Here is a 27,035-nt window from a genome sequence, read left to right as displayed (position 1 = left end):
CATACATAAAATGCAAAGACTGATGGCAGAATTATTTGTACATAAGTTGTCGCATTAAGAAGTGAGTCATCAAGGTATGTTCGTTTCTGTCCCAAAACAGTAACATGTTTAATTTAATCACTTTTTTGGAATTGTCGAGTTACAGAACTGATAACTGCATGGGCAATGGGTAACAGGTATGTTTACAAGCATGTAATAAGATCCACACAAGAATTAGGAAAAGTATAGCTTTACATCTACATGCGAGGATGACAATATTGTGCTTCAGTTTGACTTGATATTAGTTTCTTGCTTAGTTCGTGCTTCTTATTAGATACCTTGTAAAGGTTTCTATCACTGGAGGTGCGGGTTGATCGTATAGCCAGGCTAGTTTGATGATTAACTGTTGCTGAGGGGTTAATGGGAAATTATTAACAGCAACATGTCTAATGTGTAAAATTACATCTGAAGCTGTCTCAATTCTCAAACTTTTAGACAAGGGAGATGTAAGAAAGTTGCATGGGCATCTTCTCTTTTGAATATTTTCCTTTCGTTGTCACTATATTACGTATCTTTTTGCAGCGATGAAAGTGAAGATGGATTGGATGACAGTCCTTTGCTGCCTCAGTCTGGGGATCCCCTGATGCAAGTTAAGGAAGAGCCTACAAACTCATTGCTTGGGGAGTCGTCTGGAGCAGGGAATTCTGGGATGCTGAACACACATTCCCTGAATGGAGTACTGCAGCCAGGTAGGCATGCACTAGGTTGAATGTCTGCTTTCTTTGTGTTTAGCTGGGAACGACATTATTTCTTAAGGACTTTTTTATTTTTAATTTAACAGAACCAAAGTCTGAAAAAGGGAGCTTGTATAACTTTTCCAAACTGAAGAAAAGCAGAAAGTGGCTGAAGGTAAGAATATTGGAAAGAAATGCAGCTATTGTGGAATCTGTGAACAAAGTTACCCACCCAAGGGTACTGAGAGAGCTGGCAGAAGTCCTCACCGAGCTGCTTTCAGTCATCTGCCAGCAGTCCCAGTTTACCAGGGAGGCCCTAGTTGATTGAAAGTTAGCAAATGTGATGCCCATCTGCAAGAAAAGCTGGCGGAAGGATCCGGGGAACTACAGGCCTTGTCAGCCTGACCTCAGTGCCATGAAAGGTTATAGAGCAGATCATCTTGAGTGCCATCACACAGCATGTACAGGATAAGCAGAGAATCAGGTGCAGCAAGCATGAATTTATGAATATCAGGTCCTGCTTGACCAACCTGCTCATCTTCTATGACAAGGTGACCTGCTTAGTGGATGAGGGAAAGGCTGTGAATGTTGTCTACCTAGACTTCAGTAAAGCCTTTGATACCATTTCCCAAAGCACTGTCCTGGGCAAACTGGCTGCTCATGGCTTGGACTGGGTACACTGTTCACTGGTTAAAAAACTGTCTGAATGGCCAGGCTCAGAGAGTGATGGAGTGAAATTCAGCTGGTGGCCAGTCACTAGTGGTTTTCCCCAGGGCTCAGTATTGGGCCTGGTCCTATTTAATATGTTTATCAATGATCTGAACAAGAGGATTGAGTCGGTTTATCCCCTCAGTCATTTAGCAGGCAACGCCAAGTTGGGTGGGAATGTTGATCTTCTGGAGGGTAGGAAGGCTCTGCAGAGGAATCTGAACAGGCTGGATTGATGGGTCAAGGCCAATTGTATGAAGTTCAACAAGGCAAAGTGTCCGGCCCTGCCTTTGGGTCACAACAACCCCAGGCATTGTTACAGGCTGGGGGAAGAGTGGCTGGAAAGCTGCCCAGGTGGAAAAGGACTTGGGGGTGCTGATCGACAGTGACTGAACATGAGCCAGCAGTGTGTCCAGGTGGCCAAGAAGGCCAATGGTGTCCTGGCTTGTGTCAGAAATAGTGTGGCCAGCAGGACCAGGGCAGTGATTGTCCCCCTATACTCAGCACTGATGAGGCCACACTCAAATACTGCGTTCAGTTTTGGTCCCCTCACTACAAGAAGGACATTGAGGTGCTGGAGCATTTCCAGAGAAGGGCAATGGAGCCGGTGAAGGGTCTGGAGCAAAAGTCTCATGAGGAGTGGCTGAGGGAGCTGGAGTTGTTTAGCCTGGAGAAAAGGAGACTCAGGGGAGACCTTATCACTCTCTGCAACTTCCTGAAAGGAGGTTGTAGTGAGGTGAGGATCAGTCTCTTCTCCCAAATAACAAGCAACAGGACAGGAGGAAATGGCCTCAAGTTGTGCCAGGGAAGTTTTAGATTGGATATTAGGAAAAATTTTTTCACTGGAGGGGTGGTCAGGCATTGGAACAGGCTGCCCAGGGAAGTGTTGGAATCACCATCCCTGGAAGTATTCAAAAGGCATGTGGATGTGGTACTTGGTAGCATGGTTTAGTGATGGCCTTGGCAGTGAGTATACATTCAGAACTTGAATTAATTTTAGTGCACTATCCAAATTAAAATGATCTATTATGAAATGTATTAAATGGAGATTTGGGACTCAACTGAAAGATTTTTCTTAAGTTGAACTCAGTACCAGGTCTCAATGAGGATGAAAGAAGAGTGGAATGGAGGCTTTATGCTGTCTTTGCATTTTCATTGTACTATAGCCTTCTGTAGTTAGCAAAAATGTTTTGCCAGGTGGTCAAAGAGCCAAACCTGCTGCAGCTGATACAGGTAGAAGTAGTAGAATACCAGGACAAACTACAAATGAGGTAGGAAAGGACCTGCAACCATACATAACAAAATGCCCCTACCGGTATCCTGGCTTTTCTCACTGCTGCTTTTCTGAGACCACAAGCAGACAAAGTGGACTAAAATGACTTAACTATCACCAAACTTAGAGAACTAACTACCTCCCCCCAAATCAGTTGGAGTGAGTCCAGAGGAGGGCCACCAAGTTGATCAGAGGGATGGAGCACCTTTCCTATAAAGGAAGACTGAGAGAACTGGGATTGTTCAGCCTGGAACAGAGATGGCTTTGGGGTGACCTAATTGCAGCCTTCCAGTACTTGAAGGGAAAGAAAAAGAAAAGATGGAGCAAGATTATTTACAAAAGCATGTAGTGACAGGACAAGGGGGAATGGGTTCAAATTGAAAGACAGTAGGTTTAGATTAGTTATTAGGGAAAAATTCTGTACTGTGAGGATGGTGAGGCACTGAACAGGTTGCCCAGGGAAGTTGTGGATGCCCCATCCCTGGAGGTGTTCAAGACCAGACTGGCTGGAGCTCTGAACAGCCTGGTCTAGTTGAAGGTGTCCCAGCCCACAGCAGCAGGGTTGGAACTCCATGATCTTCAAGGTCCCCTTCCAACCTGTGTTGGGTTGACCTTGGCTGGTTGCCAGGTGCCCACCAAGCCTCTCTATCACTTCCCCTTCTCCAGACAGGGGAGAGAGAATAAGATGGAAAACAACTCTTAGGCTGAGATAAGGCAGTTTGCTAAAGTAAAAGCAGTAGTTTCTGCATGCACAGAGGAAAATAACAAAGTTTATTCTCTACTTCCCATTGGCAAGCAATTCCCAGCCACTTCCTGGGAAGCAGGGCTTCAGCACACCTAGTGGTTGCTCAGAAGGCAAACATTGTGAATAACAAATGCCCCTCATTTCTCCTCCTTTCCTTAGCTTTTATATCTGGGCTGACTTCATATGGTATGGAATATCCTTTTGGTTACTTTGGGTCAGCTGACCTGCTTTAGTCCTCTCCCAGGATCTTGCCCTCGATGGGGGGAGAGGAACGTTGAGAGATTCTGCCGATGCTGTGCCAGCACTGCTCAGCAGTAGCCAAAACACTGGTGTGTTATCAACACCTTTCCAGCTACCAGTGCAGAGCACAGCACGGTGAAGGTGAAGGTTGCTACGGGGAAATGAGCTCCATCTCAGCCAGACCCATTACACAACCCAAACCACTCTATGATTCTGCAGTCACAAAATGTGTATTGGATTCACTGCTACACAATACTGCACCTCAGAAAACTGTTTTCCATTTGAGTAATTTTAGATGAAAGACAAACGCAAAGTTTTGTTGTTGAGCCAGACCCACACCCTTTTATTAAGTAAAGGCTCAAGGGCGTTTTGCATAAGTAAGCAATTCAGTACAGGGACTTGTGATAGTTAAATTAATTCCTGTTTATTCTTATTAGAGTATCCTTCTGAGTGATGACTCCAGTGACACAGATTCACCAAGTGATGAGGACGGAGAGGATGAAGAAGAATTTTCCCTTTCAAGGGAGGAACTTCACAATATGCTGCGATTACACAAATATAAGAAATTGCATCAAATTAAATATAGCAAAGACAAAGAGGTAAAAATCCAGAATTTGTCCTTTAACTGCCTTATTTTAATTGCTCTTACATTTTTATCAAAACTCATAATGTTTTGTGGACTGGAAAATACCCTGTTGTTTGGTAGACTGTAACTGTCTAAAGTTAGTTTCAGACAAGGTTCAGTTAATTAATTACATACAGAATGAAAGGCTGTTGATGCCTCACGCTGCCAGTCTGTCAGTAATGTATGTAGCTAGTACTGGCACATGTGTGGCATATAGCTTCCAAAGTGCTCTGTCCCACTCACTAGAGCAACTATAAGGGTTTAGGATGCAAGATTTGGATAATAGAGTTAAATTCTAATACAGGTAGTAGCTGCTGTTCAAGTGTATTTACATCATCATTGAGGTGATGAATATTAAGGTGATGTTTACAATCTTGAAAGAGAGTGCCTAGTTTTCTACCTTGTTGTTTGCTGTCCTGATTTGGGGTTTTACTTGATTCTCTTTCTTTTTTACCTTTTTTTAAGTTTTGGATTTTCTGCTTACCTTCTTAGAAGAAAATAGTCTGCCACATTTCTGCATTTTTCTTAATATTAGGCCAGATTCTATGACTGTTTTGATTCTACTAATGTATTTCTTCAAATTACAAGGGATTTTGCAGAAGTTTTCACTGCAGTTTTGAATTGCAGCAGAAAGTATCCTCAGATGAAGGAAGTAATCCTATTCTGTTATCAGAGGATGTGTCTGAAGTTAAAATTTGTCTTCTTGATTTATATTTCTTTGAAATTTCTCCAGAAAAGTGAATAAGTATTTTCCCACGCAGGTCTTTACTTCTGTCCACTTCTTTCCTTTGTTTACTTGTAAAGTTCTCAAGATTTTGTTAATTTCTTGAAATATTGCATAACTACACGAATATTCATACACCTAATTTTTACCCAGGTCATAACTTTTGTTAGATGTTACACAAATATTTATTTTCAGACTAGTAAGAAATAATATCCAGTGAAAATAACCAGTGTATTGTCAGATCAGCAGTACACAGTCATGAGGGGGGAAAACACATCTGTCCAAAAAAGTTTCTTTATACTGATTGTCTCACCTTTCAAAAATATTTTATTAACTCAAAAGTATGCTGGGGTTTTAAATAGTTAATTTCTGAGTGATAGTGTCTTTAATTTGCCTGTTTATGTGTAACCTGTGTGTAGCTCTTCAATGCTTCAGCTGAATAATGTTGGGAATATACTGACATCTTTGATCATTTAGAGGAAAAAATGCTGAGGCAGCTATATTTTTTCTTGACAGTCTGGGTGTTCAAGTTGTTTGTCCTTGTGGATATCTTTTAAATGCCTTTTTCCTAAACCTGCTCTTTTTCATCCTTTGGAATCATAACGTAGAACATGTATGTAATTTGGGAATGTGGGTAAAACAAATAGTAGGTCCATATTTGGATCTCTTCACGTAGTGTGTTGTCTTGCTGAGCAGCACCCATATGGAAAAGACAGCAGTATGTTTTGGAAGTGTAAACTTCACTGTCCACTCTTCCCTCTTACTTTACTGGGTGGGCTTGGTTCCCTGTGCAGAACTTGGAGGCTACCTCTGGGAGCAGTGGTTTTACTTTGGGCACTGTGTGATATCTGATAACAAATGAAAAATACGGAGAAATGGATGTTTCCTGATCTCTTATTTATGTTCAAGATGTGAACTTGTTCTCTGGCTGTCTCTGTTAGCTGCTCACTTTCATACCCTTCAGTTGCAGCAGTATCAGTACTACAGCGCGGGGCTGCTGTCCACCCACGACCCTTACTATGAGCAGCAGCGCCACCTGCTAGGGCCCAAGAAAAAGAAGTTTAAAGAAGAGAAAAAAATAAAAGGTAAAGTCACTATCCTGGTGGTTTTCAGTGGTTTTTAAAGGGCTGCTCTAATTTAACTTCTTTCCTATGTTATTTCCTTTGAATAAACATAAATATTAAAAACTTGAGGGTTTTGCATGGAAATACCAAGTTCTGCCAAAGGAAAAAATCTTCAGAAAATACTGTGCTTTATCATGTGACTTCTTGAAAGGTAGGGTGGAAAAAAAAGGGGTGTGACTGGAGAGTTCACGGGTTGAGATATCCTTTGTGGACCTCCGAATATAGAATGAAGGAGTTATGCAGTAGATATAGCTATATTCATTGCTTCAGAATCCATAAGCACTGTTTTATAGCATGGTCCATTTACTCAAGAGTTTTTTGAAAACACAGTAGTTCCTTGTAAAATGTAAGGTACTTACCCAGTACCTGCTGCAGTTATTCCGGAATATGTAATTCTAGTGAACAAGAAGTTATAGGGAGTGAAAGGGTTTGCTGGAAATTAGAGGGAGCTTGGAATTGATGTCCAGTGTGAGTTAAAATAGAATTATATCTGTGACGTACCAGCTGGAGTTTCTCAGATGCAAGTTTGCCAGGAAGTACAGTTTCCTTTCTTGTTCAAGCTGACAGCAGTTGTAAATCTGTAAGGAAGCAGAAAGAGAAGGCTATGAACTGATAGTGTAAGGTGAACTCTCTCTAGTGCAAGTACTTAAATTTGAGCTGTATTTTAAGGAGGTTATTTTGGGCTTCCTTTCTCTTTATTTGCAAGTTCCTTTAACTGTGGTGGTTTTTTCTCCACTAATCTTGCAGCATCCATAATTTTGTGTACTCACAGAGAATATTTTTAATATTTGATACCGGTATGAATTGCCTCTGAAAGCTGGTATCTGTAATACAAGACAACGTGCCAATATCTTTCAACTCCTGAGAAATTTGCTTTGAGACTTATTGTACTAAATGCTAGTGTTGTTACCTTTAAATGTCTTACCTTTACATGTCTTTAAGTAGAATTTTAGCACAAAGCAAGAGAAATTGCAGCAGGTCCTAGACATTTTAATGCTTAATGTTTTCCTGGGTGGAAGTAATTGCATTTCACCCCTCTATTAAATAAGAAAATCTTTCCATTCTAGAGTAGTGAGGAAATATCTAATAGAATAAATGAATGCTCCCAGAATTGGCAAACATGGATAAGCTTGGCTTCTTTGTTGGTTCCACATATAAATTGACTAGGATAGTTTACTCAGGAAAGATACCTGACTAAGTGTGTCTCAAAAATAGAAAGTGTATTTTTATGATCATTGTTGCCATGCAGGCAAGTTGAAAAAAGTAAAGAAAAAGAGGAGACGGGATGAAGAACTCTCTTCAGAGGAGTCACCACGACGCCACCATCACCAGACCAAAGTTTTTGCCAAGTTTTCTCATGATACGCCACCACCTGGGTCCAAGAAGAAGCATTTGTCTATTGAGCAGCTTAATGCACGTCGACGGAAAGTGTGGCTTACCATTGTTAAAAAGGAGTTGCCAAAGGTAAGCTTGGCTAATTGCACTACATCAGTGATCATATCAAGAAAGTGAAACAGAAAATTAATTTAGTGGGAAGTTGACACTTGGAAAAACAGAATAAAGTAAGACCTGATTTTTCCAGTGGTCGTTAGTGACCTAACTGGTATTCTCTAATCCATAAGCAAAGTGTAGTTCAGATTCCTTATTACCAGTGATACCTGAATGGATCATGCAGTGCTTTGCCATGGCTATTCAGTCCTTTTCAATGAAAAGTATGGTAAACTTCAGCAGGTACTCATACTAATCTACAGGATGGCAGCGTAAGGCAAACCGATATCTAGGTTTACCATAAAGTTCAGGAAAGGAATGTTTCGATCATTATAGCATGTGTGTTTTTCAAAACTTATTTCAGAAACAGTCTAGGGAAAAGTGTTTGTATCATTTGCAGGACGAGCTTCAGGCACGTTTGAAAGAGAAAGCTTGGGTTCACTGTTACTAGTTTTCTGAGATGATCAGAGTGGACCTTAGAACCTGCTTTTGGAGTTCACAGTTAGCAGACTTTGAATTCTAGGACGTTTAAAACAAGTGACGGCTGAATCATCCTTTGTGATCTTAAAAGCCAAACAAAGGATATGTGCAGTTTGGTACACCATATTTTTTCAGAAGACTGATTTTGATCATGTGAAGAACATCAGATCTGCATTAATTCTTAACATCTCTAGGAAACAGTGGAAAATGTTGTTTGCTTCAGTGATAACAGTGAAGTAGGAGAACCCTGCTTTGCAATAATAATAATAATTAAAGAAACTACTGAGAAAAAGGAGGTGGTTTGCACGCTTTCTTCAGGATTTGGAATACATTAATGTATGCCTTCAGTAATTTAAAGATGAAAAGCTGTTTCAGTCAAAATGAAGAATACTTGCAGTACCTATACCCAATTATACAATAGTGTGCATGGCTGCGGTTGGCACATGTACCTGCCGAAGGCTGGTTAGTGATCTTTTAAAATACTGTGCAGCCATTACCCTTTAACTGATTTAAAGATGGTATTGTTTTACAGGCATACAAACAGAAAGCTTCAGCCCGCAACCTTTTCCTAACCAACAGCAAAAAGGTAGGTGGTGTTTTGTTTTATACTGTTATTTGTGCTGGATGTAATAAGCAAACTGTAACCTCTTTATGTTTCTTCTGTTTCTCACAATACTGACTGTAGTAGCAGGGGAGTATAGGAGAAAGCACTGTATACAAGTTCTTTGTCATTTAGTATAAGGCTTTTCGTTTTTTAGGTGTGTGATTTTGGCATGTTTCATAAGCAACAGATGAAACAAGCCATGTGAGGTTTTTTCGTGAGATGTGCTTGGCTTTTGTGACATTTAGTTTGTACATTTCAAATTTACTAATATTTGATACTATAAATTAGTGACTTTGATATGCTCTGACTTTATAGCTGCCCAAATAACCGCTGTCTAGAACTTGCTGGTTTAAGCATTCTTATTTAAGTCTAAGGGGCTCTTGGAATATTGTGATAATTTACATAAATATATACAGGACCTGAGATTAAAAATAGAGCAGTTTTCTGCTTAAGTGATTGCAAAAACAATTCATCTCCTCATCAGAGTCTTCCGTGAGAAGTGGCAATGTTTCTACCTAGAAAGCTTTACTTATGAACATTTGGTAATAGCTTTCAGAGCATTTTTCAAGTGTAACACCCAAGTGTCTGGTTCATTTATGTCGCTGATGAAAAGGTAATCAAATATATGACTCAGAATTGTTGGAGACAATGTAATGTAGGACAAAGGTAATGTAGGAAATTTTCTCTTCTGTATATACATTATCAAAAAAGGGCGCATTTTCTATCTAAGGGATGCAGAAAACAGGACCTGCTTGAGTATGTTTAAGAAACTTTGCTGTAGGTAGGTTCTCTCCTGTGGTCCCCCTTAGCTAGCAGGTAACTGGTTTTCTTTGGATCTCTGCCCAGATAAGCTGTGAGTGTTGTATTTGTAGGTATCATAAATGACATTTTAGCAAACGAGTGATCATAGAATAATTAAGGTTGGAAGAGACCGTTAAGATTATCAAGTCCAACCATGAAATGCAGCAGACTTAAAGGTTTTGAAATTCCACTTTTTTAAATTTGTTTGTGTTTTGTTTTATGATTTGAAATCTGTATGTTAGAATTTTTGATGTGCAAACTTTAGTGAAGGAAAAAAAACCTGGCACAAACATCAAACCCAGCAATTTTGACAGTGACATAGATTTACTTATACTAGAACAAAAAATGACATTCTACTATGCTTCTTCATGAAATGGGAAAATTGTAGAATACTCCCTCACTTTTCTGTGTATTAATATGAACAGGATTGTGTTCTACCAATAGTGCTATTGCAGCAGCCTTATTAAAAAGTGAGAAAATAACCACAGAAAAGTGTCAAGAAACAAGTGAGTCAGAGTTGCAGGCAGGCCATGAATTCTGTTCTCCTGAGTTCCTTTCAAGGGCCTACTCACCAGATCAGTGTTTTAAATCCTATGCCATGCTGAAGCTGTCTTCAGATTTTGTCTTCTCCACCATCTTGGTATTTTTTTGGAAGTTCATATTCTTTCATGCCATTTCAGAAGCATTACTGCTGAGTAAAGTATCACAGTTTTTTCTCTTCTGAAGGATCAGACTTGGTTATAATTAAATTTGATGATGTTTATTGCTGGCTTTCTCTAAAATCTGCCCATTTTATCACTGTTCCCAAAATCTTATTTCTTTCTAGCTTGCCCATCAGTGCATGAGGGAGGTACGTCGAGCCGCTATCCAAGCCCAGAAAAACTGTAAGGAAACTCTACCACGAGCGCGTCGTCTTACCAAGGAGATGCTTCTCTATTGGAAAAAGTATGAAAAGGTGGAAAAAGAACATCGCAAACGAGCTGAGAAGGAGGCTCTGGAGCAACGCAAGCTGGATGAGGAGATGAGAGAGGTACAGCAAAACCACAGATTGCTGATAATTAAGCTACTGAGGAGACACAGAAGTGAACGGATAATTTGAGTTACTAAATCCAGGCTGTGAAATTCAGTTATTTATTCAGTTTCAGCACTATTCCACATATTTCTTCTGCTGTCTTATTTTTCTTTACATAATTCTTCTAACTAGTGAGAGGTGATTAAAAAAAACCCTTCTGCTTAAATTCTTTACAAGTGAGTGAAATGGAGGAAGGAATTAGAGAAGCAGCGTGTGTCTCTCAGACATACATAGCTCAGTGTTAGTAAGGGCCAACCTTTTGTGATGGTTTGTACATGATTCTGGGTCCAGAAGGCAAGACACTTTTTCTTTTACATTGACATGCATAACATAATTTAGATAGATTAGTTGTTGATATTTTAGTAGATGAAATTTTTTTCTTTAAATATTAAATTCTTGTCCTGTTTTTTTTTTTCCTTCATCTGTTTTTTGTAAATGCTGTTCTCTTAGGCAAAGAGGCAGCAGCGAAAACTTAACTTCCTGATCACACAAACTGAATTATATGCCCATTTTATGAGTCGTAAAAGAGATATTGGACATGATGGAATACAGGAGGAAATCCTACGCAAACTGGAAGACAGCTCTACCCAAAGGCAGATTGATATTGGTGGAGGGGTAGTGGTCAACATCACCCAAGAAGATTATGGTAAGCGATTTGTCTACAGTCCTTTCTTTGCTTTCTTTTGAAATTTACTGTACCCTGGGTGCTAGTGTGCAAACTTAACAATTTCAGGCACAAAATCCTTCTGTGCAAGAAGGATTACACTACTGTAATTACTGGAATTTATCTGTGTGTTTATTTGGGTGGTTACTGCTGCAGAGCTCTGACATGGGTATGTTGTTTTCAGATAGTAACTATTACAAGGCCCAAGCTCTGAAGAACGCTGAGGATGCTTACCAGATTCATCAGGCCCGGGTATGTATTTTTTGGATCCATGAAGTATAAGAGAAAGCAAACTAATTGGTAGAGGCTAGAGAACCAAGATCTTTCACAGCAGCCAAGTCAAGTAGGTTTGTTTAGTCTTGGGTGCCAGATTTGAATTTCAAATTTCCACTGCCACTCTCTGTGCTAAACAAGTAGAAAGTCAGAATATAAAGATTTGGGCACAGGAACAGTCTCATTTTCTTTTAGTTTCTGACAGGCATCCTTTGTCTTAATGGGAATTGTAAAGCATTTTACTATACAGTTTTTTGATAAGTTAAAATGTTCATCATCTTACGCATACTTTCCTGTTCCTGTTTAGACCAGATCATTTGATGAAGATGCAAAGGAGAGCCGGGCAGCTGCTTTGCGGGCTGCTAACAAGTCTGGTACTGGCTTTGGAGAGAGCTACAGTTTAGCAAACCCTTCTATCCGAGCAGGAGAAGATATTCCACAGCCTACCATTTTCAATGGAAAACTGAAAGGTTACCAACTGAAAGGCATGAATTGGCTGGCCAACCTCTATGAGCAGGTATCTCAATACATCTTGCAAATTTTTATAACTTCTAGGATTATTTAAGTCATTAGAGTAAACTTGGCCAAAAGAATGTACTGGTTTTAAAAGCAGACTGCATATAGTCAATCTTTAATGTCTTTAGAAGAAAGGAAAATATTATTTAGGCCACATACCAGTAATCTTGAATATTTAGGAAATAACTGTGAATGAGACATTGAGTTCAGTATTATTTTTGTGGTTTTTACAACTGTTTATCACTTAGAGCATACACTGAGGAGTCTTTTGCTGCTTGGATTTGCATACTGTTTCAGGCTTGGGTCAGCTGGTAAACTGCAGGCAATCTTGTCCTTGTGAGTGTGTCTAGTTCACAATATGATCACAAAGTGCAGAGAGGCTAAGGGAAAAAATCAGACTGAGAGAAGAATGAAAATGCCTTTGAGATCAATTATCTCTCAGCAGCAGATTTAAGAGATGTTAAAGTGTGTCAGCGTTGTTACAGTTGGGCTGTTCCCACTAAATTCAGTGGCATCCATTCTGTTAGTCCTTTATGGATTAAAAAGTAGTAAAGTGAAGGTGTTCATTTATGGATCTTTTGCAGGGCATCAATGGCATCCTGGCAGATGAAATGGGTCTGGGTAAAACAGTACAAAGTATTGCTCTCCTTGCACATCTGGCTGAGGTAGGTGGATTATAGCTTATTCCTGGGCAGTATGCTTGATAGAAGATGCATACTTTTTATACGTTGGAAATGAGTTCTAGATTATAAAGCTTCAGTGTTTTAAAAGTAATTTTACACTTTGTTTTCTAGTGGAGCCTTTGAAATAGTTATGTGTATCTGTGTGTCTATATAAATAAAAACAGAATTTTCATTTATTCACGGGGTGATATCTTTTCACTTGCACTGCCTTGTGAGAGAACAAGTCATGCACTTGATGGTTCACTGGGTTTTACAGATCAGAGAGCCCAAATTCTGAGCTTCATGGCAATCAGCATGGACTTCCATATTTCAGTGGGGTTTTTTAGGAAGCATAGTGGTTCTTCTTTTCCAGGGCAGACAAGCAAAACAGAAAAAGCAAGCTTACATCTTCATGCAGAAATAAATAGATACATTTCTTAAAAAAAAAAAAAGTCTTCTTTGCAATCCAGTCAGTTGCCTTATATAGGAGATATCAATGAAGTGATACTAAAAGCAGAATTAGGTGCACTAGTGACTAAATGAGAATTGCATGCATTTCTTTATGTTCCTTTTGGTACCAGTTCAGTGGTACTATTGGCCAAATACTGTAAGGGTGTGTAGAGCTGAAGGTTCTTGAGCTCATCTCAAGGAATAACAGATTAGCTTGTCTCCCTGTTGCACTGCAGCTTGAGATTTTTTTGAAGGTTACACAGGGCTTTATTTTTTCTCTCCCTTATGTGGGCCAGCTTGTAACTGCTAATATACTAATGGATCAACTCAGTTATTCACCAGAGGGTATTGTAATGAGTGATGTGGTGGAGCAAAACTTTCCAATGCCCCCTGAAGTTCTTTTCCTCATCAAAATGACAGGGGCTGTTAGTAACGTGAAGGTGACAACTCTCAGAAACAAAGGAGTTTGTTCTGGGAACAACTTTGCTGTTATGAAATAAGTCTTATTTAAACATTAGATCTGCTCTATTTGATTTTGTATCACCCTGCTGTGCTGGGACAGTTTTGCTATGTTGCACATAGTTCCCTCTCATGTAGCCGCTGTCATTTAGTAATTGTAAAGCTGTATCAAACCATCTCTATATCCCTTCCCCTCAATTAATTTTTTATGTGTGTGTTCCAGAGAGAGAACATCTGGGGACCGTTTTTAATAATTTCACCTGCCTCTACTCTGAACAACTGGCACCAGGAGTTTGCCAGATTTGTACCTAAATTTAAGGTAATAAGCATGTACTAGAAAGTTCTTTCTGTTTTCTCAAGAGCAAACCATTTTGTTCTTCTGAGTTTTTTGTCACATCTGGATGTTTAATCACCTTGGAATTTGGAACTGCGTAACGAGCCCAATGCTGATATTTTTTTCCATGATCCTCTTTTTTTCTGGAGTGTTCAATTATCTAAGGCTTAAAAATGTTCTTACTTTAATCACATGATTTTCATTTTGCATCACCTTAAAGACAGCTTCTTGGTGAGAAATTGAAGCAGATCAGCAAGGGGATGTATAGTTTTAATGTGTGGGCCTGTCAGCAGAAGCAGGAATAATATTGCAGTATTATATACTGTCTTTAGGGTTAGAGCTGTATTTTCAGTCATTCATGTAAATTTGAGTCAGATAAAGATTGTATGTGAACAAACTCTAAACAGGTAAGAGGGAGACAAAATGCAGTTGTTATTACAGAAGAATAGGAGAACCATGGACATAACAGTCAGTAGTCAAGAAAAAGGAAAGAGGTGAGGCACAGAGATAAGAACAAAAAGACTAGAGGAAAACAAATGGAGTTTTTCAGGTGTATTGTGAATGTGAAAATGCAGTAAGTTAGAAAGCAAGGAAACATCAGTTACTGAAAACCAAACTGCTTACGTGTTCTCCAGCAGAAAACATTGGAGTGTTGCAAAGGAAGATTTGAAAAGAAATGTTTACTGCTAAAATAGTGCTGAAATTTTAGAATTAAAGATAGACAAAAGTGTCAGAAGCTTGCAGTTACATCTGCATAGATGTTTAAGTATTTGAGTTGTTAACGTAGTAACATTTGATATGAAGAGGTCTTGATCGAGTTTTTTTTAAACATGTGATGTTCTTTCTTACAGAAAATAGTAGAAGATACTAGTTACAAGTAACTAGTATACCAGAGACAGGCTAATTGTTTGATTGTCTTGACTACTTAATAAAGTGTGGGAAAAAATTTGAAAGTATTGCTATAAGTGATATTTGATTTCTTGATCTGGGGTAGGGCAATATTAAAGGACATACCTTTTACCAAATAGCTTGCTTTGGAGATCCCTGATGGGACTATGTGTTGGTTGTGGTGGTGTATAGTTTGAGGTAGAGGAGAAGTTGTGCTGGAACACAGTTCAGTACTGGATTATTTGAGTGACTTGTATTTTGGGATAATTTGGCATTACTGAGCCTTCAAATCAACTGATAAAGAAATACAAATACTTGTGTTATTGAAGAGGTACTCAAAAGAAAAAAAATCATCTAAAAATAATTTATTCATGTACTTCCATAGCTCAAAATAATAGGGGCCCTTGATTAGAAACCTTTAGAGCAGTTGGCATTCTGTCTGCTTTCTCTCGTTTCCTTTGATCAGTTCATTGTATAGAATAGGCAAGCAACTGTTTATTCTTTTTCCTTCCTGTGAATAAATTACAGAAAATGTTTAAAAAATGCCATCAGGATGCTTGGGAAAAGGTAATTTTCTGGTTTTTTGTTTTAAAACCCAACCTGTTTCCATCATTATATAGCTCTTAGGGTTTCTTGCATAACGATGTTTGCCTCATCTGTGGAACAGAACATGTTTTAAAAAGAAGTTTTCTAAACTTATTGTCACATGTTTATAACTTTAATCAATCTTTTTCAACTACTTTTTTTCTGCTTCTAATCATACAGAAGTGTGTAGCCAATTCTGCTCGTAGTAAATTACAGTAAATTATTTCTTCAGGTCCATGGCAGAATATGTAACCTAAAAAACAAATTTTTGATCAGTCTGATTTTTTTACAAGCATCCATATTTCAGAACAGTATGAAGAATATTCAATTAAAAGCACTTTGGAACCTGTCAGTTGAAGTTACAAGACTTATCACCACCTCAGAAACAGCATTCCTCCCTTTCGGACTTTGCTGACTGTAGTCCTTCCATCAGACAGGAGATGGCAGTACAATGTTATTAACCAGTGACAGGAGTCAGCGCTCTGCGAAGATCTGTCCTCAGTAATAGGAGCCATGAAATTTTGAGCTATAAATGGTTTAACAAATTTCTCTGGCAGTAGTGCTTTCTTTTAAAATTCTTCCATTAAATATATCCAGGCCAGATGTTTTAATTTTATCTCAGGTTTTGGAGATCAGTTCTGAAATAGAAAACCAACAGGACAATGGGAGATGTTAAACAGGACAACAAACCCTCTAGTCCTCGAGGTTTAACTTTAGTAGCTGAGAGTAAACCTCTTTCTGCCATAAGCGAAGTATCATCTTTAATTTTTAGAAAAACCTGGCTAGAAGGTGTAACATGCTGCTGGGCATTTTCAGATTCTCAGCATAGCTTCATCAGGTCTCAAGTTGCTTGATACCTTTGCCTGGAATGCTCTGTTTGGAAGTATTTTTAAATGCTTTATGATTTTTCTCTGCATTAAGAAAAATAATTTCTGTTTTTGTTGTTTTGCAGAAAGAGGTCTGTCTGTCATTTTGTAGAATACAGAGTATAAAATTCTGGAGCAGGTGTCTTTATTTGAAAATAATGTCTTTCTATTCTTTTACTGTTCCAGGTGCTACCATATTGGGGAAATCCCCATGATAGAAAGGTGATCAGGAAGTTCTGGAGTCAGGTAATACCCCATGACTTTGTGCAGAGTACACCAGAAACTGTTGCTAACGTCACCAAGCTAAACGATGTGTGGATACAGAGTTCAATTTCTTCATCCTTGTAGTAGCGCTTTCATTAAGATAATGAGGTAGAAGGCTTCCCTTGTGCTGAAGAGCAATTCATTGCAGTGTGGAGTTCAGCTAAAGAAACTAGAGGTCTGCTAATAAAGCAGGAAGTTTCAGTGTCAAGGACTGTTTATTCTGTTTGAGTAACCTAACTCAGGATGCCCTAATCCAGAATCCCTGCAGGCCTGTCAGATTGTCCCTGATTTAACAACAGCATTTTGTAGGGTTCAGTGCCCAGGTCTTGTCTCACACATTAAAAAGCATCTGAAATTTTTCAGGGACTAATCGGCTGAAGTCCAGGTCCACCAGTTGAATAACTGTGCTGTAATTAATTAAAAAAAGTCAGCTGGGGAAAATGCAGTAATAATGAGAAAAGATTGTAAAACAGAAGTCTGAAATTACAGTGAACTCTGGAAAATGTATTTACGTTATGTGGATATTTGTTTCTCCCTTTGTGGTTATAGAAGACGCTGTATACTCAGGATGCTCCTTTCCACGTGGTAATTACCAGTTATCAGCTGGTAGTGCAGGATGTGAAGTATTTCCAGCGAGTGAAGTGGCAGTATATGGTTCTGGATGAAGCGCAAGCACTCAAAAGTAGCTCCAGGTAATAAACTAACTGGAAACAAAATCTTCTCTCTGTATCAACCTGTTGTAGGAATATCAGGAGAACGCAAATTATCATGGGGATAGAAGTTAAAACTGACATACATGAGACCCTGTAAGTGTCTACCGTAGTTCAGTATCTGTATAACTCTTTGACACTGGATTGATCCGTTAGGGTTTCTGTATTTAGATTTTCCTTTACCAAATATGTAAAGTGTAATTAAAAAGTAATTGTGAAGCAGAAGCATGTATGGAGTACAAGACAGTTAAACAAAACAGCGTGAAATGCCATGTACTTTCTTTCCTGACTACTCACAGAATTCTTCCTGCTGAATGGTCTGTAGTCTTTAGCATATATTGCTTATATTGGCTCCATTAAAAGTGTTTTGATTCCTTATTCAGTGGCACTTCCAGACATGAATGAAGGTCAGAACCCTGTGAAAACTGTTGGCTGCAATAAAGCCCAATCTGTGTCATAAGACTCTATGCCAAAAAGTTTTCTGTTTGTTTTCAAGTAATGGATTTGTCCCTCTTTACTTCTGTAATTGCTTTCCCATAACCTTTGTCCAAGTTGCCACTGTACAGAGTAAGTTCAAGACTGCTTTAGGTGCAGGCTCTTTCTGACCAAAGTCTGTCTCTTCAGCATTCTTTGGAAACCTCCCCTTTAAGAGGATTGTAATGTATAGCTCAGCACTCCTGCCACAGTAGCCCGTACACAGAAATTCCTCTTGTAACATCTGAAAAATGCATGACATTCTGATTGAAAATAACGTTTTCTTTTGGGAAGCTAGTTATTCTGATTATGACATTTTATTAGTATCCAAGCATTTGTTTTAAAAATTAGTAAAAATATATTTAGATAAATTAAATAAACTGTGCATTTTTTTCACATTTGCAAAAGGCTGCTTCTTCCCATAGTTGTCTTTTGAAAGACTGGGAAATGGCTGTAATAGTTTTATCCAGTGACCTCCAAAAATCATTTGGGAAACTTACTGGAAGCAATTGGTCTTAAAAGACCTTATTTTCATATCCTTCTACAGGAGTTTTAATGGTTTTTCTTACTTTTATTTATCAGTGTTCGTTGGAAGATCCTACTGCAGTTCCAGTGTCGAAACAGGTTGTTGCTGACTGGGACCCCAATCCAGAACACGATGGCTGAGGTATGTGGGAGCTCACAAGAGTGCACTTCTCTTTAAAACAAGAATACATACTAAATGTATGTGAGCTGCTGAGAAACCTGTTGTATTTGTGTGGTTGTGGGATTATGCTTGTAGCAAACCACTGGCAAACAAACATGGGATCATCTCTGGGAGGAAAAATTTGGAAACTTGCCACACATTCAAATAAAAATAAAACTAAATATATTTGTAGTAATACCTGGATTACAGGATGAAATCTAATTCTAGCGACTTTTCCTTCTGTTGACTGTAGTAATTGTTCTGTGTTTCTCACTGCTTTCTGATGGGGTTTTGTTAAGTTGATGTGTATGGCATTTTTCAGGGGAGGGGGGAAGAGAATGCAGCTGGCTTTTTGTTTCATTTTGCCATGTCACATGATCTAGTAAAGTGATCTTGCTCATGAAGAGCTGCAAGAGTTTGGGATCCCCAATTACCTTGTCCACAGTAGGATGACTTTTGCTGACCCAATGTTTTCTCCTCTTCTTCAGCTATGGGCCCTGCTCCATTTTATCATGCCAACGCTGTTTGATTCCCATGAAGAGTTCAATGAGTGGTTTTCTAAGGACATAGAGAGCCATGCAGAGAACAAATCTGCCATTGATGAGAGTGAGTGCAGTGTGTAACTCTTGTAATTTTTATATTAAAAATGTGTTGCCTTTTCCAACTAATAATGAATAAACTTTCTCATTTTTTATATGAGAAATGACATCTAAAGTAGAGGGTGCATAATGGGATTGAAATATTACTGGACTGTTGTTCATAGTTTATGTCAAAGTTTGTGTTTCTGATTATAATGTAGCATGTGTAATGAATAGAAAAACATATAGTGAAAATGTTGATTTGCTACTTGTCTTCAGCCCTTCTCCATACCAAGCACAGAAGAATAAATATATTAAGTAATTTTAAGTTTCTACAGAGCGCATTATCTTGGAGATCTCCTGATTGTGTTACAAGCTCTAGACATAATGTGACACAAAGCACTAAATATCTTTTGAGCTCCAGAAGAAAAGCATAAAAATTCTTAAAAAAAAAAAAATCTTCACAGTAAATTTTAGGCAATAGTTATGTAGGACAATCTAGTTAGGTAAAACAGCTGGTTTGTGATTGTAGTAGAACACAGTGCAGCTCGGAACTTGTCACAAAAATAAGGTTTTAAGAATTTTCAAACTCCCAGAACTTTGTTTTTACAAAGATTATTGTAAAAGACTGCAGTTGTCTGTCAATGCAGTATAACCTGTTGTTGTGATGCTATAATCTGGGGGGAGCAAAACTTAAAATTGTAATGATCTCTTTGCATGAATTAGCAATGGCTCATCAGAAACTTTCTTCTTCAGTAACAGTGGGTGATAAATGTGAGCCCATATTGTTCAGCCCAGAGGAATATGGAGAGTATAAAGGGCTTTAGAAGTTCATTCTTTGAAGCAAATATTTAGATTCCTAGGCTAAACACTGTAGCACAGCACTCGCTTAAGAAAAATCAACAGAGAAATACTCAACTCTATGTTTTAAGAACTCATCTGGGGGGTAGTGGCTGAGCAGTAAGGGACTTAATTTGTGGTAAAACACCATATAATTTTCTTCCGTAGTGAAGTAAATGTTCCTTCTTTCCTCTTCCTTGTGTTTCAGACCAGCTATCCCGCTTGCACATGATCCTGAAGCCTTTCATGTTGAGAAGAATCAAGAAGGATGTGGAAAATGAATTGTCAGATAAGGTGAGAAAAAGTATTTATCTGGAGTGAGTATCATAAGTGTATTGCCATAGCTCTGTTCTCTAATCTGGTTTTTCCAAACTCGTTTGTCAGTCTGCATACCTGAAATTTGATTGTAGACTTTTCACAGACCTTCAGTTTCTGGCACCACATCTCAGCATTGTCATTAGATGTGAAAATAATGAATAAACTTTTCTTAACAATTTTGTTAACAATTACAAGCCAAAGACCTTTAAGCCTAATTAAGTTGACAGAAATATCACTAATGGCAGTGAAGGAGATTGATACAGCAATGATTGGATGATAAAATGTTTCCAGTTGCCTTTGTGAAGGATTTGGCATGGGTTTAGGATTTTTTTTGCTTGCTTGTACAGAGTGAGAAATACGTTGTGGCAACATCATACTCTTCTCTCTTGTTAGTCTTTTAATTTCACATGCATGTTAGCAATACTTGGATGATCTTGTGGTTAACAGTCCCCTGGTTTTGGGACCCTTGGCTAAGAGACATCTACTTTCTCCTGATGTGATTATTCATTTCAATGGACTTCCACAGACACTGTTGTTATGCTTCTGACGCTCCTTATCATGGGCTCTCAGAGGGTAGCATTTTAACCCTAGGATAGTAAAACTGAAGTCAGATTTAGAACTAATCAGCTGCAGGTGCAGTGTTTTCCCAGCTTCTTAAGAATCTATCCGTTCACAACACATAAAAGTATGTGTTCACATACTTTTAAAGGTCTGTCTCCCACATTATTACCCAAGCCTTCAAAAACACACTTATTGGTTAAGTCCTTCCTGGGTTGGATCCTGAAATACAGATCTGAATGCAACTGCCCGTAAAAGTATTTTTTGAGAAAGTTATTCTTTCCTCAAGATGCATTTCTCTCAGCTTCACATGTACTGATGTACCGATCTATCTTCATTGCAGACAGAAAAGGCTAAATGTTCATTATCATTTTGCAGATTGAAATTCTTATGTACTGCCAGCAGACAAGTCGACAGAAGCTCTTGTACCAAGCTCTGAAAAATAAAATCTCTATTGATGACCTCCTGCAATCATCAATGGGCACTACTCAGCAAGCACAGACCACCACTAGTAGTCTCATGAATCTAGTCATGCAGTTCAGGAAGGTAAGGCTATTTTAATTAATAACTTTTGAAAAGTATAATCATTCATTAGCACAGAAATAAAATATGGCTTCTAGAAAACACCATATAAAAAAAATTCTGGGAATGGCAAGCCAATTTGCTTGCAGTTCAGTTGCCTTTCGGGTATAGTGTAGCATGATGTTGGGAGTAGAAGAGCTTTAGCCAAATGGTGCATGCAGCTGCTATCTGGTTTGGTTACAAATTGATTGTTGAAGAAAGCTATTCTTGGGAAGAAGAGGCAATACCATTAAATGAATAGGGAAAGATATGATGCCCTATGCAAATCTGAGCAGATATACTAAAATAGTCATGCAATATTAATCAATACTAAAGTTTTAGTGATCAATAGTCATAGTTGATTTGGGATGTAAATGCTGCATTGGACTAAATAGTTGCTCTCAACATTTGACATACTCTCTTTCTGACAGGTGTGCAATCACCCAGAGCTGTTTGAAAGACAAGAAACTTGGTCTCCATTTCACATCTTCCTAAAGCCATACCAGATTTCCAAGTTCATCTACCGTCATGGACAGATCAGGGTCTTTAACCACTCACGGGACAGGCAAGCTTATTCCACTTACTGTCCAGTTTAGCGTATTTAGTATTATTACTTAGACTTATTTTAGCTTTCTAAGTGCTAATAACTCCCTTAGCTGATGTATTTAAATAACATTGGCTGAGCAGCGCATTCCTAGTTTTCTTTTGGTCATTCAGCTGTTAAACATCTGATATTGATACTCTATTTTGGTGGAATCCTAATCATAGAATATCCCTTTGATCGAATAAGAAAGCCAGGAAAAAAGAATTTAGAGTTGTTGCTGATGATATGTAATAGAATTAAGTTTTAAAAGAATTCTTAAAACCTAAAAAACCCACTTGATTTCTCTTCGGTGAGTTTTTACGTGCAAGGAAGCTATCAGTATCTGTCTGTTCTGAGATACTGTATATATCATGAGCATCTGGTAGTGCCATGACAGCTTTTAATGATTACCTTGGATGAACAGAATCTGCCCAAGTGCAGTTTGCTATTCTTGCCAATTGTGGCAGTTCTTGATTAATTTTGTTTGCATTCAGTTATGAGAAATGCTCGGGAAGGAGATCAGAAATATACATGTGAAGATCAGGCTAGCTGTTCTAAAACGTATAATGCAATTCCAGAACAATGGTGTGTCTCAGTGTCAAATAAGCAGCAGTGCATGTAGACTGATGATACTTTTCTCCTACGACCGTGCAATTCCAGGTATTGAGAGCACTAAAATACCTACAGTGAAGAAGCAAATGGTTACTCTGTATCTTCTGCTGATTGTGTGATTGAACATTTTATGTATTAACGCCTTCTCAGTGATTTTGTTTGGTTTTGTTTCTTTCATTTTCAGGTGGTTACGGGTTTTACTTTCGCCATTTGCACCAGACCACATACAGCAGTCTCTCTTCCATAGGAAGGGTAGGTTTACAGTCTCAGGAAGCAAGTTGGGTTGCACACTGGCGTGTGATGTTGTAATATGTCTTATTCAGGGAGAGGGACTGAGAGGCCAGGTTAGTTAGTCCTCTGAGATAATCTAATCAGAACTTGTTATAATTTTGCTAGCCTTTGTGCTTGTACATATAGTTCCTCACTGAGGAAGGGATGGAAAACAGCTGAAAACATAATCTGTGGACAACTTGTCATTTAGTTACTGCTTAATCCTACTGCAGTATCTTGTTCAATTCAGTCTGTCTTGTTTTAACTTTCTTCAAGATATTAGTGCTGTGAATTTTTCATGGATTCAGTTTTGAAAAATCTTGGATTCATTTCAGTACGTTCTGTGTTATACCTTAAATGGCCAACTTCTCTTTCAACTAAAAAGTAGATGAGATGCAAGTGACCCAGGATCTATCAAAGAGCAAAAATCCCACATAAGCTGCTCATATTGACAGATACAATTTATTATTATGAATAATTGAATATTTTTGCTAAAAGAGCCAACTAGATCACTCAGGCTACTGGGATGTAAAAAACTTCAGGAGTAAAAAGAGTAAAAACCAAGAGAGATATCAGCTGCATTGCTATGCTGAAATCTGTTAGCATGGACCTATTCAGCTGTGCAAACCCCTTTACAAGTAAGAAGAACCAGATGCAGCTACGGGAGTCTGTACTTGTCTGTAACTTTCTAACTTCTGTATTTCTTGCTGATTATTCTGGTTTCTGTTTGTTTTGGTATTTATAACAGGCTTTTTTTGGAGACCCTTTTTGGCATACCATGAAAGGAAAATAATCTTGGGAATATAATTTTTGTATAGATGTTAAAAAAATTAAAATATATGAATGGTATTGGGGCTATGCAGTGCACATGGGTGGGGCTGAAAAGCTTTCCTCTACCAGTTCCTGCATCTCCTTCCGATGCATTTGACTGGATGGATGAGAGGAAGCATGTGAGGCAGACATCCTGAGGTACACGTGTTCTGGTCAGCTGTCGGGCAGATACATGTTCAAATTTGCAAACATGCATGCTACCTGTTGATTCTTACTAAGTGAAACATATATCCTTACTGGCTGCAGTTGGGTCTAGAATGCATTTCTCTTTTTTGGTAAATGCCCTTCTCTTACCCAAACTGGAAAATGAACTGGAATGTGGAGTCAGGTGAATTGAATTTTCAGTATTTCTAAAAGATGGAGATTAAATTAGGATCACCTGTTCATGCACCTAGATTTGTCATGTGTCAGAGAATGTGCATCTTGAATTTATGAAGTAAGTTTATTGTTTTCAGCTATGAGTGTCTGTGAAATGTGTTTGCCTAACTTCAGTATTTCTGTGATGTAGGCGTCAATGAAGAAAGCTGTTTTTCTTTCCTCCGGTTTATTGATGTCTCTCCAGCAGAAATGGCAAATCTTATGAATCAGGGACATTTAGCCAGGTGAGGACAACTTCTCACCCCCCCATCTTTTTTTCCCCCTCTTTTTGTAATTACAAAAAATACAAGTGATGTCGGAAGCATCTCTCTGTAAACCTGCATTTTCTATGTCTCCTAATATTATCATTTGTCTATCATTATCTAATACTAGAGCGACTTTTAGAGTGTTCCTCTGGGTATCGGGCACCAATTATGCAATGCAATTTTTATGCCTCTGTCAAAAGAAAACCTATATTAACAAAGATTTGACATTGTAAATACACAAGATGGTGAAAGGGCAATGGGAGACTTTGCTTAGGATCACACTGTAGGCTGCTGGGGTTATCAAGTGCAAAATCCAGACTTCTGAAGGCCGGTTTATTGCAGTGCTTACGAGTTGCACTTGAGTGTACATTTTAAACACAAGTGGAATAAGCTTGTCTTGTTATAGTTGTTCTTCAGCTCTGAGCCATGTCGTCTACTTTCCACATCTTATTTTTAGTATGGAATGGAATTCTGAGGTGTAGGCTTAAACTATGGGTTTATAGCATCATTAACTGTTTTATCTTGGAAGGGGAGGTGATTTGTTTAAGTTATAGTGTACTCTGTAATGGACTCTGAGTGTAGTTAGGTAATGGCTGTAAGAAATTTGAGATTAAAAGCTAGTCTTTATTAATAAATAGAGATGTTTTACTTAGAGCTTTGTAAGTGTAATATTCTTTTATTGTTCTGGTTGTTTTGGATTACTGTTTCTTGACTGCATTTCAATAACAGTACAGATTTCTCTTGATGTATCTGAATGGTCTTTAAGATAAATTCTGCATTCGTTACACTATGTTGTTGTGAATAATTTGTATATGGAGCAATTTACAGAGAAACCATAGTGCAATTTTAAATAGTAGTGGCTAACTCGGGCTTGACCCTTTCAGAAGTGCTTCAAAGTGTATCCTGATTTAATCCCTTAGATTCAGTTAAGCCACCTTAGAAAAAATTAAGAGTGGTATAATTAGAAGATGTCTAGCAAAAATTACTCTCTCTAAGTAAGGACACTGTAAGCCTGAAATTCTGAAAAGAACCCATTTCTGTCAAATAGAGTTATGTTGTAAATATACTCAAGCCTTTCTTTCACAAAGCGGTGAATGCATCTGCTGTGTTTTGTTTCAGATGGTTAGCTCTTTTCCTGTCTCTGAAAGCATCGTACAGGCTCCATCACATGCGCTTCTGGATGGAGACAGAAGAGGAGAAAGAGCAGGGGTCATGTTTTCTGAGGAACAGGGATTTCTTACTTGATGTAAATTTTCCACTGTCTTTCCCTAACTTGCACAGCTGCACTTTGCTGCAGGTAAGCAAAATTTCTGTGATTTAGAGACAGTAGCAAATCCTCACGAGTGAGAAATGATGAAAACTTTTCTATCCTTATAAAACAGGGAAAACAAACTTGGAAATACGATGACTTTTTTGTCTGCTTCATTAGATATAGTTAATAGACTTCAGAGTGCTGAACAGAAAAATAGTTTAACTGCTGTCTCCCTCCCATGTGGTTATACATTTCAAAACTTGCTGTAATAAATAAATCAGTTGAATTAGAAGACTTAAAAATATTACTGGAGCAACAGAACTAGACTTGTGATTTGTCAGGGATGAATTCTACATATAAGCCTAAAGTTTTGTAGTGTTTTTCTACATGTAGGTGCTCATTTTCTGACTGAAACTACTCTTTTCTTGTCAAACTCAGCACATGATTGCAGCAAATAGAGAAAAATAGAGTAAAAATAGAGGAGACTGGCAGTGCTTTAGAGTTGGTGGACAAGCACCGTAGTGGTGTATTTCTACTTTAAAATTTGCTTCTGCTGCTGTCTGGTAGACTCCAGATGTATTCAACTTACTGTGTAATGCAAGATCATTTTTGCTAATCTCTTACCTGGGATATGTGTGAAGATTTTCTTTTTATGACTAAATTGCAGTTGATTTCCTGAGTTAGGTTATAGCTCCATTGATTCAGTTCACTGGGAAGTAAGTTCACGAAGTGCTAGCATAGAGTCAGGAAAGCATCTAGGGCAGTTAGCAGATATGCAGTAAAAAAATCTTTTCTGAAACAGTGAGATCGTGCCAATTTTCTCTAGGGAATATTGCTTCTGCTCATGAGTGTGGAAGGGGAAAGGAGATAGCCAGAATTCAATTGAATATTGTGCAAAGGAAGTTGAAATTGAAGACGCATAAGCAGTAGGAAAGCAACCTTGGACTTGGTGTCATGTTTTGCAGCGTTAACAGCAAAGCCAACAAAATGAGTCCTAGTTACCAAACAAAGAGCAAGCCAGCAGTTAACTCTGGCTGTGCTGGTGTTTCAATTCTGCATTTCCATACCTAGCTTCATAAAATGTCTATGCTATATGGATTTGCTTTCAGTTAGGTTTTTTGAGATTACATTCAGCTGTTTCTGTAGTGAATGTGTGATGCTTACTTCTGAGATATACTGTAGCTCTGTCCTCTCATTGGTGTGGTTAAGGAAAATTTGTGTGATGTCATAAGTGTGGCAACCTAACAGTAAATAAGTAGAAGATGGTAGAAACTGTGTGCACTTACAGAAGATAGCATTCATTTTTACATATGTAGAAAGGCAATCTAGATCCTTACATAGCCTTTGGATTAGTGTGTATAAATATCAAAATAAAAGTCATTAAATTTTTTAAAGGACAGAAGATGGGTTGAGATTACAGATACTAAATACAAGGCATGGAATATGCATGTGTAGGTTTTAATATTAACAAGTAAATGTAAAGCATTTGGATAGGCTACAAACCCTCCTATACCACAGCCTGGCCAGATTTAAACATGAATTTGGTTTCTCCAAATAATTTCTGTTCTTTGAAGATATCATT

At 38.2% G+C, this 27,035-nt stretch overlaps 1 protein-coding gene across 2 annotated transcripts in view; it reads left to right on the top strand.

Moving 5' to 3' along the window:
• Window positions 1-27,035, top strand: part of INO80 (INO80 complex ATPase subunit) — an 82,497-nt gene that overhangs the window by 9,217 nt on the left and 46,245 nt on the right. For both annotated transcript variants that reach the window (XM_064658053.1, XM_064658054.1), the window contains exons 3-24: window positions 562-728; window positions 821-888; window positions 4,117-4,278; window positions 5,993-6,113; window positions 7,402-7,616; window positions 8,653-8,706; window positions 10,352-10,555; window positions 11,048-11,243; window positions 11,446-11,513; window positions 11,842-12,051; window positions 12,635-12,715; window positions 13,845-13,940; window positions 16,481-16,540; window positions 17,108-17,250; window positions 18,325-18,409; window positions 18,916-19,033; window positions 20,054-20,139; window positions 21,100-21,267; window positions 21,714-21,847; window positions 22,662-22,729; window positions 24,087-24,180; window positions 25,321-25,498. In XM_064658053.1, the coding sequence (XP_064514123.1) occupies window positions 562-728; window positions 821-888; window positions 4,117-4,278; window positions 5,993-6,113; window positions 7,402-7,616; window positions 8,653-8,706; window positions 10,352-10,555; window positions 11,048-11,243; window positions 11,446-11,513; window positions 11,842-12,051; window positions 12,635-12,715; window positions 13,845-13,940; window positions 16,481-16,540; window positions 17,108-17,250; window positions 18,325-18,409; window positions 18,916-19,033; window positions 20,054-20,139; window positions 21,100-21,267; window positions 21,714-21,847; window positions 22,662-22,729; window positions 24,087-24,180; window positions 25,321-25,498 (2,776 nt within the window). The remainder of the gene's footprint in view (window positions 1-561; window positions 729-820; window positions 889-4,116; window positions 4,279-5,992; window positions 6,114-7,401; window positions 7,617-8,652; window positions 8,707-10,351; window positions 10,556-11,047; window positions 11,244-11,445; window positions 11,514-11,841; window positions 12,052-12,634; window positions 12,716-13,844; window positions 13,941-16,480; window positions 16,541-17,107; window positions 17,251-18,324; window positions 18,410-18,915; window positions 19,034-20,053; window positions 20,140-21,099; window positions 21,268-21,713; window positions 21,848-22,661; window positions 22,730-24,086; window positions 24,181-25,320; window positions 25,499-27,035) is intronic.

The sequence above is a fragment of the Pseudopipra pipra genome, chromosome 6 (genome assembly GCF_036250125.1).
Source record: "Pseudopipra pipra isolate bDixPip1 chromosome 6, bDixPip1.hap1, whole genome shotgun sequence".
NCBI classification, from domain to species: Eukaryota; Metazoa; Chordata; class Aves; order Passeriformes; family Pipridae; genus Pseudopipra; species Pseudopipra pipra.
This window is presented reverse-complemented; position numbering and strand designations above follow the sequence as displayed.